This window comes from Oryza sativa, chromosome 3, assembly GCF_034140825.1.
Source record: "Oryza sativa Japonica Group chromosome 3, ASM3414082v1".
In the NCBI taxonomy this organism is placed as follows: domain Eukaryota; kingdom Viridiplantae; phylum Streptophyta; class Magnoliopsida; order Poales; family Poaceae; genus Oryza; species Oryza sativa.
The window spans coordinates 2,904,215-2,921,843 of record NC_089037.1 but is presented as its reverse complement, the minus strand read 5'-3'; the positions used below and the strand labels follow the sequence as shown (position 1 = coordinate 2,921,843).

Below are 17,629 nucleotides of genomic sequence, written 5' to 3'. Positions count from 1 at the left end.
CCTTATATTACGAAAATAAACATACATCTATAAACATATATCTATTTAGATTTGTTGTATTACGAATCTAAATATACATCTATAAACATATATCTATTTAGATTTATTGTACCACTATAATGTATTACATTCAATTGTTTTTCTTTCTGGATGGAGGGAGTATATACTTAGTAAGTGGCACTGAATTATCTATGGAGGATCTCAGTTAAGGTAACGAAAACAATGCTCACAAAATCTGCAATGCGCTAGTATAGCAATTCAGTATGAACCACGAGCAAAGATGATACATCTGCGAATTTCTCCTTCCTCGCTACACCATATGCATGATACATCTGCCTGTCGATTGTCGAACAAAAGATGGGCACTGTCCAGGTTTACACGGAACAAAAATGAACACCACAAAAATGGAATCTGAACTATGCAACACAAACATTACAGATTTTCGATGAGCCTGTATAGACAACACTAGCAGCTCAGCAACCCCCGTGTATGAATGGATTTGGAAACCCAATTTATAGTCTATAGACAGATCATTGTGCCCATTTCTCCACTGTAGGCAGCAAAATCCTTCCCACGTACAAATAGCGTTATTTGGCTTCGAGATCGTGCTGTAGGAGCTTCTACGTCAAAAATCGGATACAAATGAGCAACAATACACTTGATCCAGTGACCTCACACTCTGCGCAGAGGTTGAGACCCCAGACCCCAATTCACCAAGACAGTAATTGCACCATTTGACACTCTGATATTGACTCTATGAACTTCCCGTTGAATTGGCAGCTGACGCATATATCTCCAAGGAGTGCTCTGGTATGTATGTAAGACCTGTAGTAGAAAGATATCAAACAAAACAAGCAGGAAACATGGAATAAATTCCACTATAGTCTACATACTTCTTTCTTTTTTTACAATCAATTCCAACAGGAAATAATTATATGTCAACATCCTAAGGAATCTAGGATATTCACATTGTGACAGATTGTTAAAAAAAAAAGTGTTCCTCCAATGCCACTAATTTGTTTTTCTTTCTCTGTGTTTTTACTATGCTTGCAAGAAAAAGTATACCTTTCTCCCTTATCGTTATTTGAAGTGTATCCAGTGTAATGATCCCATCCGTTAATGGAAGTAGCTCAAGCTTGACGGTGGTGCTTGAACGTGCAGGAATACACCTACCACAATGGTGACAACAAATGTTATTCTTTAGTGTATAGAAATACTCCCTACGTCCCAAAATAAACTAACCCCATACGGGATGTGACATCCTAGTACAATGAATCTGGACATATCGTACTAGGATGTGGCACATCCAGTACGAGATTGGTTTATTTTGGGACGGAGGGAATACAAGGTACATGGGATGTGTCACTCAAAGAAAGAAAAGCAGGTGAGGATCAATACCCTAAAGGAACCGCACTCTGCAACCACAGATGAGTACAGCCTCCAGAAGTGCTAATTCTATTTCCTCCATTGTCACTTTCTTTTGGTGAGCCAGCAAGGACTGAATTCATTCTTCGAAAACCAGCTCGATGTTTACCCAAGCCAGATCTTCTCACAGACTCATTAAGATTGTCATACGAACTATTTGGTGTGGTTGGAGCTGAGTTCAAGGATACAACTGAAGAAGAACCAGACGCTTCTGGAGCAAGAACCGTTACGGTAAGGTTTTCTGATGTCATATTAGTAGCCTCAAGGGTTAAGACCTGGAAGGTAACAGTGGATTGCACTATCAAAATGAAACATGGATAATCTGCATAATATACCTAAAAAAGCATAGGAATTACCTGCACTGGGAGTTGAGGAACTCGAGCACTCGAAATAGGATTTCGCAAAGACAGTTCTGATGATACAGAGATCATAAGGTCACTAGCAACACAGGGTCGCCAGCTGGTGGCCTGCTTGAAGAAAAGTTTTGATTCTACACAGGAAAGAAGGCTGGAAGTCAGAAATAACAATTCAACGCTTCTTCCAAGTCACTTACCCCCATCTGTTAAGTAGTTTACCTGTGTAATTGCAGCGATATGATACAAGTACAGCATACTGATCCATAAGAGAGCCAATGGTCTCGCCAACCTTAGCCAAAGAAACATTTGTGGCAGTTCCATTCATCTTAGGGAGTGACAAAGTCAGAGGTGCATCATTGTTGGTCCTCCGGTCCCTAAACGACATAGTTGCTGGCTTGAGAATAAAAGAGTGCTCCTCGCCTCTCCTGGAAAGGAAAAGGTAACATTTAAGAAAGATGGAATATTCTAGAATCTGACATAAACTTCAATGTTTAGAGTAAGAAATACTCAACATACAACCATGTTTACTACTACTAGCATATACTTGAATCTGGTGAAAGTAAAAGGGAAATGTGGAATTAATCCAGTCCTGCTTTGACTAACCCAGTACTCTAGGGCTCTAGGCCATACAAGACCAACTTGTTTGAGGCCAAACTCAAACTCCTGGATTTGATGGACCCCGAGGGGGAATTGAACCAATCAATTTCTTTGCATAAAGCTGAAATGGTGGATAGAGAGTGAAATCAATGAGAAATTGCATATACCTGAGTGCAAGATTTGGTAAGCTATGCCCGTGCCCAACCTCAATACTGGCAATTGGGAGTGACAAAGGAGCACCTCCTTTGGATGCCTCCTCAAAGACAATTGTAATTGCATCTACCAATACAACTATATCTTTCACATGCTGTGGAGAAATATTCTGAAATTTGAAGATAGAAGCATTAGGTTTGAAAGCTTCTCTAAGTAGGAGATATTAATGGTTAGGGATGTTCGCGTAACCTTGATTAGAACACACAGAAGATTTTCCGAAGTACATTTTGCGGCAAAAGAGTGAACCTCAATTGGTTGAATGATCTCAACTTTTCTCCGCCATCTTTTCCCTGGTAGATATACACCTTCTAGACCACAACGTACGGAATACCGTTCAGGCTCCAATGGAACTCCTCTAAAGGAAAGTTGTCCATCATTTATAATATCAGGTGTTTTCGCAGGCTTTTCAGGCACAAATTCTTGACTTTCAGAAATTGGTGGTGGCCTAATGTTGGGTGGTTGAGTGGAGGAGGCTGAAGGCATGGAATAGCTTCTGAAGTGACTTAATGAAAAAATTTGAGAACCAGAAGCAGAATAAGATTGCTTGTGTGATGCACTAGGATTGAGAGTAGGAGGTGATAAGGATCGCGGAGGAAGTGTGCGATCCAAAGGGAGCAGCCAGCTTAGCAGCTCCTGACATGGATCCTCATCACCACTAGAAAGTCCATTGACCAGATTCTTGGTTATATAATTGCTTGATGAAGATTTCTCAAATTGAAGAACTTCTAGCACTGGAGCTTCCATTTTGTTAACACCAACATTCACTTGCAAAACAACCTGCATCCTTCCAACAAAGAACATGAGTGATTAATCAGCATATGTATAACATCTAAAATTAATCAACAGATACACGTGTGCTTCCTTTCTTTCTGAAAAAGGGGATTTCACCGAAGGTAATTCTATATGACTTCTAAAGATCTCAGAACATTGCTCAATGCCGTGATTTATAAAGTTGCAGAAAATGAAGAGAGTACTAAAAGGCATGGGCATGAGGTATTAGCCAGTTATGTCAATCTGCTAAGATTGACGCAAATAGGTAGCACATGAGAACAGTCTACCATGTTTATGCCTGGTGAAGTTATTATGATTAAAGCATCCAACTTGCAATTATTTATGCAGTGCTCATAAGTAAACTTCCAATGTGCATACATTATACAAAAGTTCTAGTTATAGTATCACCCAGTAACTAAACAGAAGGATCATTCATACCACGATGTCTCCATTTTGCAGAGCATAGCACCTTGCTGTACCACGAGCGATTCCTCCAGATGTGCTACCATCAAAAACTCCTTTATCAGAAATGGTATTATAAGCATTACTCCTTGAACCCTTATTGTTTTCCTGGTTGTCTGAATATGATTGCTCTTTTGGCACCTTTGATACAGCTAGTTTTTTATTGGACCAGAGAGGTTCATCTGACTCTGCAATTCGGACAAAAAAATTGGACATTTTGAATCTTTGAAGCATACTTTCAATTTGTTGCTTGTGATCTTCCAATCGAAGGAGAGATTCGGTCTCCAAAATATCTTGTTTTGAAGGAGAGATTTCGTTGTTGAGTTCAACATTTTGCATGTCATCTTGTTTTGAAGGAGACATTTCGTTGTCGAGCTCAACATTTTGCATGTCATCTTGTGTCATAGGAGACATTTCGCTGTTGAGTTCAACACTTTGCATGTCATCCTCAACAACCTGGGAACCATTCTCTCCATTCTTTACATTACTATCACCATTTTCTGTGGCATGACTAGATTTATTTGTGGAGTATTGCAAAGAATTTCCATTCTTAGACATCACGGCAGCAATTCTAAAGGGAGATATGACCTGTGTTTCTTGCTTCGAAGCGGACATGCACGCCAATATATGAACCTGCTCACCTGATAACTGAACTAGTTCAGATTCTAGAAAACAGGCAGAATCATGATGCACTTGTGCCAGACCCCCTAGACTAAGTCATAGGAAAAATGCATTTACCAGGAAAAAGGAAGGGGCGGTCCAAAGGCTGTAACTGCAACATGTCTGAAAGGTCATTCCAGTTATCAGGAAGCTCCTCTGTGGAAGTAAATTGAAGATGTTACTGACCGTAGATGTAAGAGGATTAATTGTTACAAGCTTATGGCACTTCTAAAAGCATGACCTATGTTCCATGGCACTTCAAAAGGAAAATTTTCAGAAAAATATGGATTTCCTTAGAACATTTAGCAGATCTTGTAGAGATATTCCTAACAAATGGATTCTTATTAACCAGTAATGACTTTAAATGAAAATAAAGACGGGCAAGTCAAAGGGCACATACTGTTCGGAATTGTGATCCATCCTTCGTCATCCAAAACATCGGTATGCTTTCCAGTAGGAACTGAATTTTTTGAATCTGCATCTGCAGAGTCCCCACCGATATCTACATCTCCATTATCAGTATCTTCATCTTCAGGGGAGGGGTGATATGGATCATCGGCAATAAGGCCCTCCAGAGTTGTAACTGGCTTTTGTAGGCTATCCCTTTGCTGATCTTGCTCTGGAATCCGCGGAAGCTCGGGTGCAACAGGCTGCGAAGTCCGGTAGAGGAAATTCATCTCTACCCGTCCTGCCAAGCAAAGCAAGAGGGTGAAAAAGGAGATAATGATACGCAGATGATTAAACAAACAAAATCACACCACCGGGAGCTCCAGTTCGACAGAGAGAAACAGGATCAACGAGAGGAAACAGAGATTCATCGATCCGGCAGCTCATTGAAGACAAAAACAACGGGACATCAGATCAGGCAACCACCCGCGGCAAAGCGAGCCATTCGAGGCAGCAATTAGCCATGGCGGCGCCTGATCTAGCGGCTACACGGCACAGGGGGCGCCGCATTTCCGCCGATGCGGGAGCCTGCCTAGCAATCTTAGCAACCACTGACGACTCTCACTGAAGAAGTAGGAGAAGAGGAAGGCTTAGATCACACTTACAGCGGGGGCTTCCTATGGGCATCAAACGATACACGCACAGCTGGGCTCGGAGAACCGCGCCCCGCCGGCGCGGGGAGGGAGAGAGAAGAAGCGAGCGAGCGAGCGCGGCGGCGGCGGCGGCGGCGGCGGCGACGGGGAGCGATCGCGTGAGGGGGAGCGGCTGCGTCGTGCGCAAGAGAGGAGAGAGGGGAGCGGGGCGGCGGCCTGGCGCTCCGGGGGACGGACGGATCTGAGCCGGAGAAGATGGTCCATGGCGATGCGTGGGTCGGATTAAACTAATCTTCCTCGTTGCCAACAACTAACCCAAGGCCCAGCTGAGGCCCATGCGAGCCCAACTATCTCACGTTTCTTTTGTAAGTTTTTGGAATATCAATTTTTTTTTACTAAATTTCAGCAAACCCCATGTTTTTGGTTGAAGTTGTATAAAACCCCAGTTATTGCACATAACCTCGTAATTCTTAAGTTTCACAAAACACCACACATATACATATTTGGCAAATATTTACTTAAAATTTTAAAACATAGAATATATACAAAACTTTTAGTCGTTGATTTCTTGATTAAGGTTATCAGTTTAACTCTTCGCTACTTTAAGAAATATTGTTTCTGATATCCTGAAATCAATTGAAATTTGTATCAGAGTGAGGTTTTATGAAACATTTAGGCCATAAAACATGTGATTATATGTCGCAAGTCATCACACGTGTGATTGTCTACAACTTTGATCATAAAAACGTGAGGTGTTATGAAATTTACTCCATTTTTTAGCAACTTTCAAATACCCACTTATACAATGTCTTTTTTTGGGTAGCATTGCTACCATTGGCAAAATGTTCAAGAATAAAAAGGAACATGCTTTTGTCAATCACAATAATATTCCAGCTGTAGCAGAACCATAACATGGTTAATTCCTGCTCAAAATACAGATTACGAGAGAATTTGGTTCGTATACCTCCTGGATTGCTACTTGTTGATAAGTGTTGAATCGTGTAGCAAAATGGTTCGTATACCTCCTGTACCTCACGTAAGAGCATCTATATTGATAAAGTGTAGCCTCTATCACTAACCCTCAACCTGACAATATCCCATCTCCACCACCATATATATTGATAAAGTGTAGCCTCTATCACTAACCCTCAACCTGACAATATCCCATCTCCACCACCAAACACTGCTGCCTTGTTGGGCACTGGAAAATGTTCTTCCAAGCAGCTTGTGTGTTCTTCAAGCCAAAAGTATGTCTTTGTCTATCTTCACCATCCGCACCAACTTAACGTACAGGCATTGGTGTGGAGTAGCTTTCACCTTGACGTGAGAAGGAGCAATTGCTATTCTTCGATGGAGTTGTGCGGATCCACATTACCGTCGAAATTAGCACCCGTGGACCCAGGTTTTCACTCTACTTCTTGCCTTCCAGTGACTTGAGATCAGTTTGTTTAAGTTCAACAAACTTCCCAATTCTGAACATGTAACATCCAACAAGGGTTAATATTCAGTGTTATTTTTCCTCCCAGTCTGTAAGAATAAATGGAAAACAAAAAGGTCCAGGATACCAAATTAATTTATCATTTTGTGCATGGAATCATGCCTCTAAAATGATGGCATACCAGTTATCTTTGAATCAGCCAACTATACTGGACAGGTCTTAGCATGCCTGCTGGCAGATGCTATCAAGTATACAGCACCATGTTACCTCACAATATTTGACAGGTCTTATGATATAGTTATTGTTCATATCATTTACAGCAAGAAAGTGCCATGCTCTTTCTTGCGATGTTTCATAGACATGATCTTTTTCTTACAGTATATAGTGTTCAGTGTTCATATCTTTTACATGAAAAGAACATGTCATGTCGAGTAGGTGCTAAGATGCTAAAAAGACAGTGTAAATGTATAATGGTCCATTTCAAACATATACAGATGTGGTAAACTGCATTACCTGAGATCTGGTGGAAGCCTGAACCTGCCTATCCGAACACGTTTCAAGGCATAAACCTATCAAGAACAAGGATAAAATATCAGCTACTTCCCAGAGGGGGGAAAACATTCCAAGGTATACAATTCCAGCAAAAAACGCACTTACTGGTACACAAGGATATATGCCTACCTCACCCATAAGAATATAAGATAAGTGCACTTCTTAGACTTCACTGTTGTTTTTAGAAACACCTAAGACTAGGAAGAAATCCCAAGCTGATGTGAACAAAATCTTTCAGACAAGTGATGTTCCGTTGTACAGGTATTACAGTTAGTACAATTTATCTTATGCACTGTAGTGCTTGTAGAAGCACAAGAATTGAGATCTGCAAAGTGCTTTGAGATAATATCAACTAATAAACATGCTAGGCATCTCAAAAGCTACTGTTCTAAGAACTATATAGTAGAATGTAGTATATCATCATAAGCAGGTTTGAGAAGAAAAACTCTGAAGCGCAATGTGCTAGGTGTATGACATTTTTTTAGTAAGTACACTATGTCTTTAGCACACTGCTAATCTCTGTCGTTGTAATATTCGATCATCATAATAATATTTCTGTTGAAAAGAAGACTCTGAAGCACATAAGATGCATTTCAATCCTCTTCTAAAACATACTGTTAATTTGTCAATAGTGCTACTGATCATTAATCGTCCTCATTTCTAACAATTCAATCAGATAAGGGATTAACAAACAACATTTGCTCTTGATTCTAGAACCAAATTACTTGAGTTACCAAATTTGATATTGCACAATGGGAAATGTTAAGATATGATCAATAAAACATAAAGGGAAAACTTGAGAAAAAAAATATTGAGCATACAAACAAACCTCTAGGCCTGCATTCTGCACGAGTTCACGAACTTCATGATTTCTTCCTTCATGAACCTGCCAGACATTAAAAAAAATAGCATACCAATGAGTAGATGACCAAATGCTATGCCTTTGCAAGTTTACATCTCTATAGAATTGCTTTAGTTAAGAATACATGCAAGAATTTTGAGCAATAAGTCCATAACATATTGATGTCATTGAAAATACTGTATGTTGCCCAGAGTAGTGACTTTTCCTTCTACACTGGTTTTTACTCACAGGGCTGAAATATTATCAAGAAATGGTTCCAAATTAGCTGGTAACATGTTAAAATTATTTAGCTAGTTTTGAACAATGCGAAACATATTATTGCTTAAGCTTTGCAGAATTACCAGTTTCTTATGGTTTCCACGGTTTCAATCATTTGAAAAAGTAAGCAGGTGAGGCAAATTATCGATCCAACCAACTGCCTGTTAGACATTTAAAGTGAACTTTACATAATCACTAACCACTTTAGCTTGTCATGACATTTAAAAATAAATCTTGACCGCAAGATACTATCTAAAGAGACCTTTCGTGTGTCATGTATCATGTTGTATATCCCATAAAGGAATGATAGGATAGATTCATTGCTAGGGTATATTTTTCACTGAACAGAAAGAGCCAAGTTGCCTATCTTCTACATTATCCTATGAAGAATTTGGAATTCATGAAACAGACAGTAAAGTCAATCCGGAATCTAATAAAATGAGGTATAATAGAAAATATAAGTACCGCTATTCTAATCCGGGTCCTTTTTGTATTGGATTGTACATCCAATGGTTCCACTAGATCAGGTATACATTTGACGCCATCAATTTTTGTGCCTTCACTGATAGCTATAAGGTGATTTCTGTGCACTGGTCCATCTATAGTTACCACATATCTGCAAGATCAAACAACTCAAAGTCAATGTTGGTTTCATTTGAAATTTGATAAAAATGATATTTCAGATATTTCTTTTCGCAATTACCAGTGCATATTGATAATGAATAAATGAGAGTAAAAAAATGTGAATATTAGGGAATGGCCTAATATCAAATAAATAGAAAAGGTGAGGCTTCGAACCCAGGCCGGCTAGCCCACCACCTTGTGGAGCTAGCCGGAAGACCCCTAGGCGTTTCTCCAAATAAATGAGAGTGATACCAACAGACTGTTAAATTTTCTTCTACAAAAGATCTGGATAGTGTCTACAGTGTTCCTAGTACGTGATTTTGTATTACTGTACTTCGAAGGACACAAGAAGTTGAGCTTACTCCTTCATTATATTTGACGAAGGGTGTGAGAGTTTCTGGGCAAACTCACCTGAAAGAGAAACAAACTAACTTTAGGTATTGGATGGTCAAAATATTGATTCCCAAGTATTTATTATGAAATACAATGAAATTACCGTCATTTGTAATTATTATCAAACCACTTGTAGCAACATCAAGACGACCCACAGTAAACAAGCGCGGTTTTGGTACTCCTGGTTGAATCTTGTTCTGCAAATGTTAATTGAAAATGGAAAATTGTAAGTCCTAGCTATAAAGCATAAGAGGTGAAAGATTTCACAAATATTAGGAAGTACCATCACTATAAAAAAAAAAGAACATACCCAACCCTTCAAATAGTCATCAAATAAGGAGATAATGGACTTTGGTTCACCACAGGAACAAATATACCTGCAGTACATTGGAAATAACATTTAGATATGTTGCTCATATGGACTGCTGCCTCCATATATATTTCAAAAATGCTTTGATGGAACAAGATAGCGGAATGGAATATAAGAGCTGACCCTTTTGGCTTGTTAACAGCAAAATATAACTTCGGAGGAAGCTTCTTGGAAATGCGGTTTCCATTAACATAGATAGAATCCTTTGAGATGTCAACTTTGGTCTACATAAAAAAGAATGTATAAGAATCATATGTAACAAATAATAAACTTGTCTATGAATACATTTGAAGCACATGGATCAAAATTCATAGTAAAATGACCTAGCTAAATTAAAACAATTTATATTTTACCGCAATAGTACGATAGCTGGTCTCAGACCAGCACCAAATAAATGAGGATAAGAGCTAAAACATTACTTAGACATGCAACAAACTTAGAGAAGTAGCATTTCATCATTCATAAAGCTAAAAAAAAAAACATACCTGGGGTGCAGTGCAGACAGAACCATTGACGGTCACCTTCCCTTGGAAGATGAGCTCCTCGCATGTCCTTCGTGAGGCCACTGGAAGGAGCAATCAGGCCAGCATTCAGACAACTGATGTGTTGCTGTAACTAAGTAATATAACTTTGATTGAATTGATTCTGTCCAATTCAAGCACTTCAGTAAAATCATGCGTGATAGGAAGACTACCTCCTGCCGCGGCAAGGACCTTGGCGAGCCGCTGCGGTTCGTGCTCCTTGATATTCTCATTGTAGAATCTCCTCGCGGCCTTGGAGAACTTGGGCGGCGCCGTCGCGGGGGCGGCCTTCCTCTCCCTCACCTTGGCATTGGCGACGGGGGTGGCAAGGGCGGCGGCGCCCTTGTGGCTCCTGCGGGGGTCCTTCTTGGCCTTCTTGGCCTCCGCCTCCGCCAGCGCAATGGCCTGGAGGACGTCCGGCGGCGGCGCGGTGCGCATGGACGGCTTGCCGTCCTCCCCACGCACGATCCACGGCACCACCTGCTCCGCGGACGGGGCGGGGGATGAGGGTTTGGGTTTCGAGGGGGCGGGGGCGGTGGGCTCCGCGAAGGTGATGTTGAAGTCCGGGGCGCTGGAGGTGGAGGAGGAGGCGGCGCGGAGGAGGAGGGGAGGGAGGCGGCGGTGGCGGCCGCAGCGGAGGAGCACGCAGGCGGCGGGACGGGAGAGCAAGGGCGGGAAGGAGACGGCCGCTGCCGCGGCGGCGGCGGCGGCGGCGAGGGCCATGGCTCGAGAGTGGAGAGTGTGGGAGGGGGTTTATCGGTTATCGGATATGCCCGCGACGGCGCCTGTTTGGTTGCTTGGTACGCCTGGCTTGAGACGTGCCGGAGGGGAGACCAGCCCGAACAACGTTGCCACACTGACGTCAGTTCCTTTTTTTTTTAAGAAAGAAAACGTCAAATGGGGTCGGGATTAAAACTCCGACCCCCCCTCCTTCGTTTCGAGAAAATTAAAAGTCGGCGATTTAGATTTTTTTTTTAAAAAAAAATACACGACAGAGATTATAGATGCATAAGTGCACATATGCAATATCACGCTCACCTCCACAAATACATTCTCTATAATGTACTTATAACTCTAAAAAAAATAACCTTGTTTAGAAATATGAAAAATGTATGTTAATATAGTCATATAAAATAGCACTATGCTGAAATAGGCTAAACTGTTCCGATATAATACATCAAATCACAAACTCGACTACTTGGGCAAATAAGGCCCCCCCCCCCCCCCCCAAACCTTGTTTGGACAATTGGATAATTGGATTATCCCTTAAAAGATGTAGACTAAACTTGCAATATTCCATAAATATGTGCACTTTAGGATCAGAGACTAAAATTTTGATCCCTTCCTCATTTCGTTTAGATTAACAAAATACCACCTTATAGTATATTCATCACTATTTAATGGCATTGTGATATCTTTTATTGGATACAAACTAGAGAGTAACACCAGTCATATAGTACAACTATTTCTAACTAGTCCACATTTCACTTTATGTTTTGTATGAAATACTCCCTAGAATTTAGTTTGATGGTTTCACTGTAGCTTAGTTACATGTTTTATGTTTGATGGATTCACCGTACAAGCAGTTGTCCATGTTCATCTCTATAATTTTTTTTTTCTGCACAAAAAGTGATAAAGAGGAGATTCATTAATAACGCCATACTTTATATGTTTTGCCATTAAAGGAAGCCAAATCCTCTCTCGTAGGGAACAAGGGAGAACTAAATACTAAACCTGATTGAAAAACGGTTAGGAAAGCTATATTGTTTTATAGTGTGACAATGATTGGTTTAACTTTGGGTTAACAACTGTTATTTTTTTCTTAAAAAAAAAGGGAAGCAAGACCGCTGAAACCGTCCTTGTTGTCACCGCAGACCACCTTACACACCGGATAAAACACCCCAACCGGGTACGGGCTAATCTGACCCCTTCATTCTTTCTTAAAGCTACCAACCAACGGCCCAGATCCAACATCCTCCTCCTGTGGCCAAGAACAAAAACCGACCAAGAGACCAAGCGCCGGCCACCACAAGAAAAAAAGAGCGCGCACGCATCGCCTCCCCAAAAAATCCACCCATTTTTCCGCGATCCCGTGCGCATCTCATCGCCCCCACCTCGTCCGCCATGGCCGATTCCGCCGCAGCCGCATCCTCCTCCCTCCCCCGCTCGCTGGCGTCCAGGAGGCCGCTGCCCTCCTCCCCTCTCCGCGGCGGGAGGCCCCGGTCTCCCCGCCGCTGCCGCTTCGGGTCCCGCTCGCTCCACCGGCTGCGAGCTCGAGCTGGGAAGGACGATCCCGAGGATCTGTATGGGCCCTACCCATGGGATCAGTCCTTGGATCTCACCACTGGCCTCGGTAAGTTCATGCCCCCACACTCTCCCTGATCGTTCTGGTTGGTATCCGAATTCGAATGGTTCTTCGATTCGACGGCGAGCAATGAGCTGGGGGCTACTTGCGCTAGTCTTGCGGTGGGGGTGATGGTTGATTTCCCAGCTGTTACTAGTCTGTGATATGATGATGAACTCATTCATTGTTCTGCAGATTTTGCTTATTTCACTTTGTGAGAGGCTTTATACTTGCGTTTATGGCGTGGCTTTATTTGGGGTTCAATCTCTGTTTCTTAACAGATATTCAGTGGGTGCCAGAAGATAGAGTCACACTGTTCACTTCTGATGGGCTTGTTCAAATAGGGGGTTCCCTGGTTCCTCGTCGAATTACTCCATCAGAGGTGCCGAATCATTCAACTTGGGCTCGTTTCATTAATCGTTCATTTTTCAGTAATAAACTATGTGGTATATTAGAATATCTTGACATTCAAGTAGGAAAACAAAGTCTCTTGCATCATAGACAGTAGTAAATTTATTCTTGTCAGTAAAACTAGGGTGCATCTTCAGTTCAGGAGTGAGATATGTTATAGATATTGCAGACACTATTGTTCAATGATCAGGAATGTTCTGTTCCAGGGAGACATAGTTTCACATTAAATCAGTTTCAATCTCTTTTGCATAGTGCATCACAGCCTAACTTCATATAATTCAATCATAGACTTGGATAGATGATTAGACTATTAAAAATGTTTGACTTGTCACTATGCTAAAAGTGCTTATATTTTGGGACAGAGGGAGTATCAAACAACAAAAACTTTTTCAGCATCCTGACCAGCATCAAATGTTCCACTATGAAATATAAGCTCTTTCACACCTCTGTTCATGAAACATTTGGATATATGCAGCAGTACTTATGGAAACGTGTCATGTCAGCAAGAAATTGAAGGGGAATGAATCCTTGAAAAGCAGTATCACATACATTATAGCACCAATTTTGTATCTCCCATGGTGGCACCAAGCTAACACCATAGAGTAGTGTACGTCTGTCATGTAATGTTGGAGTATCTTATTGCATAAACAAAGCATGCCATATTTATGGATAGCCGTATCTTTTTAGTATTTGTGCTCGCATTCAGTTCAGTTGACCTGAAATTATATCCAACTGAAACAAATTCCAAGTCGATTACAAGTAATCCAGTATGAAATCTAGCACAGTGTGAATCATCTCAAGAACACGATGTATCTCAAGCTGACAGGTTATAATTATGATCTGTGCCCAATGTGCTAGTTTAGACCGAATCATAGTAATGTACTGAATTACTTAAATTGTGCTAGTTATGAAATGATAATTACTTAAAAGATGTTGATTTTAGATAGAACTGCAAGTTTTATTATGTATTCACCATTATTTCCCATATTATCTGTACTCACTTCTTTTGTTATATTTTGACCAGAAGAGGCAACGAAAAGTAAAAGGTATACAAAATATCCAACGGTTTCAGGAGAGCTCGTACATGGACCCAAATCAAAGTCTTTGCCTTGGAGCACTATTTAACATAGCAGCAACAAATGTAATTATTTCCTCCTGCCTATTTGCCTATCATGCTGTTGCTTTCTTTTCTTGATGTCATTTCTCATTTCAGGGTCTAGATATGGGAAGAAGACTATGCATCTTTGGCTTTTGTCGCTCTATTGAAATGCTAAGTGATGTAGTGGAAGATACAGTATTGGAGCATGGTGGTGAGGTATGTGCAACAGTCTTACATGGAAAAAAAAATCTTTTGGTACTTTGCTCCTTACAGTTTTATATCTTCATTCTGACTACCGCATAGACTATCTTTCCATATTTGAAATAAGCCATGTAAAGGGTACCAACAGATTACCTTCTTTCTGAGAAAAAAAAAGATTTAAAAATGGCGCACATGGACAATGATGTGGCGTTTTATACTGAAGTAGATTGCGAAGCAAACATAACGGTGCCCAAGGAAACATGCCAGGTGTAGCTAAGTTTTTTCTAAAAAAAAACTTAATAAAAGGTTGAGTAGAAATGCTAAATTGTCAATGTTTTTAAAGGAGGAAACATCTATCTAGTCAGCTCTTGTTACATTTGGATTTTTTTTAGAACTTTACATTTGGATACTAAACTGTGAATTGAGTAAAGGGCGCCAATCTGCAGGTTGTCACGGCAGAGAAGGCAAGCAAAGATGGCCTCCAGGAGAAGTTGACCATGTCTGTTGCAGTGCCATTGTTGTGGGGTGTTCCTCCAGCATCAGAGACCCTCCATGTCGCGGTGCGGAGCGGTGGAGGCATTGTGGAGAAGATCTACTGGCAATGGGACTTATTTTAAAAGTCCCAAGCCGTCCAGTCATTAACAAATGATCCATGCCACGGTGTAAATACTCATTCAGTCTAATTCGCTGCTCGCATTGTGTCAGCAATTGTAAATTGTGCATATATGTAAACAGAAAACTTTGGAATCTCTATACATGTACAGACATGGTCACACCCCTGCATATAAGAAACTGTGAGTTAACAGCTCAACTTCTACTTTTATCCTTGTTTTAATATTTACCAGTGAACTGTCGTCACCGTTTGAGTATTGGAATATTGGAGATTTGGAGTAACTAAACAATGCGAACCAGTCATTAGTTGACTCCGGGAATCGGGAGTAACTAATCCCTGGCCTATGTCATTGTAGACACGTTTATGAGTTTTGGAGTAGTAACTAATGGGTTGTTTGGTTGATGCCTAAGCTTGCCATAACTAAGCTTAGGTAAGTTGTAGCATGTGGCAAAAGTATGGCCAAGAAATAGTTAGCCACAAGTGTGGCAATGTTAGCTCTAGTTATCTGAGTATGACATGTGGGACCATCTAAATATGACATGTGGGACCTAAGGGTAGAAAAGTGTGGCATGACACAACTGTGGCATTGAAACAAACACACGCCTAAAAACTGTGGCATGACTGAAATGTGGCGTGGCAAAATGAAGCAATCAACCAAACACCCCCTAAAACAATGTGTTGACTTCGGGATTTGGGACAAGATTACTCTGTGTTTTATATTGTCGCTGGGCCTTGATCATGATGAGTTGATGATACTCCAGGTGTGATGCTTCCTGCACTAACCCGTGCTAGTTGTCGCGCCGGTGGTGTCATGCATTTAGACGAATCGAAAAGACATTTTCAGGGGCGTTAGGGTTGCGAGTTGTGGGTCGTTTGGACTGTGGAGATCAGGCCAGGAACCAGGACGACGATTTTTAAGACCTTTGCAGGCAGTGCAAGGCTGCAAATTATGGCATTTTCGCTTGCGTTTATACTTATAAGCTAAACTTTAAATTTGATTTTTTCGTCCTAGTTTATTTTTAGTATTTACTTTTGAATCGCTAAGAATATATATAAAAGTTTTACTCGCAGATAATTTTTATTTGCTAATAAGTGATTTCGAATCAACGTATGAATAAGCGAAACAATGGAATGGCCTAGTAAGAGATTTGTTCAAACATCCCTTTCATCCTCCAACATGAGGTCGCCACAATGCCACTTGCCATTTTTCTGGACCGTAAGATAGTTGTCCAAATACCAAATTAGCCAAACAGTAGTTGCGTATCGGGATTTATAATGACGAACTGTTCAAAGCTTTATTGGACTTCACCTAGATCAATCCGGTTGAGGTTGACACTCACTCTCTCCCTCGTGCATTCAGATTTGTGACAAGCAAGAGGGGATCTCCATCGCGTGCTGCATTCTCCGTATGGACCGTATATTCAGATTTGTGACGAGCAAGAGGGGATCTCCATCGCGTGCTGCATTCTCCGTATGGACCGTATATAGCCATGGTCGTCGCCTCTCGCCGAACTGAAATTACTCCCTCTGTCCTAAAATATCTTATCTCCGTTATATTTAAATATAGTAACCTAGTAGTACAATGTTTATTCTTATACTATTTGCTATATTTTGATATTGAGAGAGTAACAAAGAGTGTGTTTAGTTCACGTAAAAACTGGAAATTTGGTTGAAATTGGAATGATGTGACGGAAAAGTTGAAAGCTTGTGTGTAGAAAAGTTTTGATGTGATGGAAAAGTTGAAAGTTTAAAGAGAAATTTTGGAACTAAACTCGGCCTCAGCATCAAACATGATATATATTACTACAAATCAGAACAGTACCACATTGATAGAAATCAGAACAGTACCACATTGATAGTAGTAGGATATGTTGTATCCAATCGTAATTGCTACTTCTTTGTTTCACAATATAAGTCATTCTAACATTTTTCATATTTATATTGATATTAATGAATCTAGATGTTAATCACATCAATATGAACGTGAGAAATGCTAAAATGACTTATATTGTGAAACGGATGGAGTATATTTTAAAATTAAAAAGTAGGAGTATAAATCTATGTGCGAAAGTTGAATCTCGTGCATACATATTGAATATGACCTTTGATCTAGACGGTCGTTCCTATCCACTGTACCCTAGGTATCTCCATGATGCAGACTTCGACTTCGTTTTCATTCCACTTCCATTTGTTCGATCATGAATGTGTTGGTTTAACTATTATGGGAGTGTTCGGATGTCCCTTTTCCTAACTCACATCTCTCGTTTTCTGCACGCACGCTTTTTAAACTACTGAACAGTGTGATTTTTTAAAAAGTTTATATACAAAAGATTAATCACGCGCTAATGAATCGCTCCGTTTTCCGTACGTGGGTGATGGGTTCCCAACACCCACCATCGAAGACAACCTATATGCTCTA

General features: G+C 40.7%; 3 protein-coding genes across 3 annotated transcripts; 1 reads left to right on the top strand and 2 right to left on the bottom strand.

Annotated features, from left to right (window-relative positions):
- Positions 1-223: 223 nt before the first annotated feature.
- Positions 224-5,781, bottom strand: LOC4331653 (uncharacterized). The gene is made up of 11 exons (XM_015774398.2): positions 5,537-5,781; positions 4,885-5,172; positions 4,563-4,640; positions 3,801-4,465; positions 2,781-3,368; positions 2,546-2,700; positions 2,001-2,206; positions 1,782-1,915; positions 1,399-1,700; positions 1,066-1,169; positions 224-825 (listed from the first exon to the last, which is right to left on the bottom strand). The coding sequence occupies exons 2-11, from the start codon at positions 5,159-5,161 to the stop codon at positions 755-757; spliced, it is 2,580 nt and encodes an 859-aa protein (XP_015629884.1). The 5' UTR covers positions 5,162-5,172; positions 5,537-5,781; the 3' UTR covers positions 224-754.
- A 592-nt stretch (positions 5,782-6,373) lies between these two features.
- On the bottom strand, positions 6,374-11,325 carry LOC4331652 (putative ribosomal large subunit pseudouridine synthase SVR1, chloroplastic). The gene is made up of 10 exons (XM_015774397.3): positions 10,716-11,325; positions 10,507-10,586; positions 10,145-10,245; positions 9,962-10,028; positions 9,755-9,848; positions 9,621-9,669; positions 9,100-9,250; positions 8,344-8,400; positions 7,476-7,531; positions 6,374-6,996 (listed from the first exon to the last, which is right to left on the bottom strand). Exons 1-10 carry the CDS (start codon positions 11,263-11,265, stop codon positions 6,936-6,938), a joined length of 1,266 nt encoding a protein of 421 aa, XP_015629883.1. The 5' UTR covers positions 11,266-11,325; the 3' UTR covers positions 6,374-6,935.
- A 1,242-nt stretch (positions 11,326-12,567) lies between these two features.
- On the top strand, positions 12,568-15,418 carry LOC4331651 (uncharacterized). Its single transcript, XM_015774396.3, has 5 exons — positions 12,568-12,895; positions 13,168-13,268; positions 14,322-14,438; positions 14,511-14,612; positions 15,044-15,418. The coding sequence occupies exons 1-5, from the start codon at positions 12,667-12,669 to the stop codon at positions 15,212-15,214; spliced, it is 720 nt and encodes a 239-aa protein (XP_015629882.1). The 5' UTR covers positions 12,568-12,666; the 3' UTR covers positions 15,215-15,418.
- The last annotated feature ends 2,211 nt before the right edge of the window (positions 15,419-17,629 follow it).

Coding starts and splice junctions, on each gene's coding strand:
- LOC4331653 (XM_015774398.2), bottom strand. CDS start 5,161: ATGAATTTCCTCTACCGGACTTCGCAGCCTGTTGCACCCGAGCTTCCG. Junction 1,170..1,398: donor CAGAGTGCGGTTCCTTTAGG/GTATTGATCCTC, acceptor CCATTGTGGTAG/GTGTATTCCTGCACGTTCAA. Junction 826..1,065: donor AATAACGATAAGGGAGAAAG/GTATACTTTTTC, acceptor TTTCTACTACAG/GTCTTACATACATACCAGAG.
- LOC4331652 (XM_015774397.3), bottom strand. CDS start 11,265: ATGGCCCTCGCCGCCGCCGCCGCCGCCGCGGCAGCGGCCGTCTCCTTC. Junction 9,251..9,620: donor TCGTCAAATATAATGAAGGA/GTAAGCTCAACT, acceptor TTGATCTTGCAG/ATATGTGGTAACTATAGATG. Junction 7,532..8,343: donor TGCAGAATGCAGGCCTAGAG/GTTTGTTTGTAT, acceptor TGTTCTTGATAG/GTTTATGCCTTGAAACGTGT.
- LOC4331651 (XM_015774396.3), top strand. CDS start 12,667: ATGGCCGATTCCGCCGCAGCCGCATCCTCCTCCCTCCCCCGCTCGCTG. Junction 12,896..13,167: donor GGATCTCACCACTGGCCTCG/GTAAGTTCATGC, acceptor GTTTCTTAACAG/ATATTCAGTGGGTGCCAGAA. Junction 14,439..14,510: donor TTAACATAGCAGCAACAAAT/GTAATTATTTCC, acceptor TTCTCATTTCAG/GGTCTAGATATGGGAAGAAG.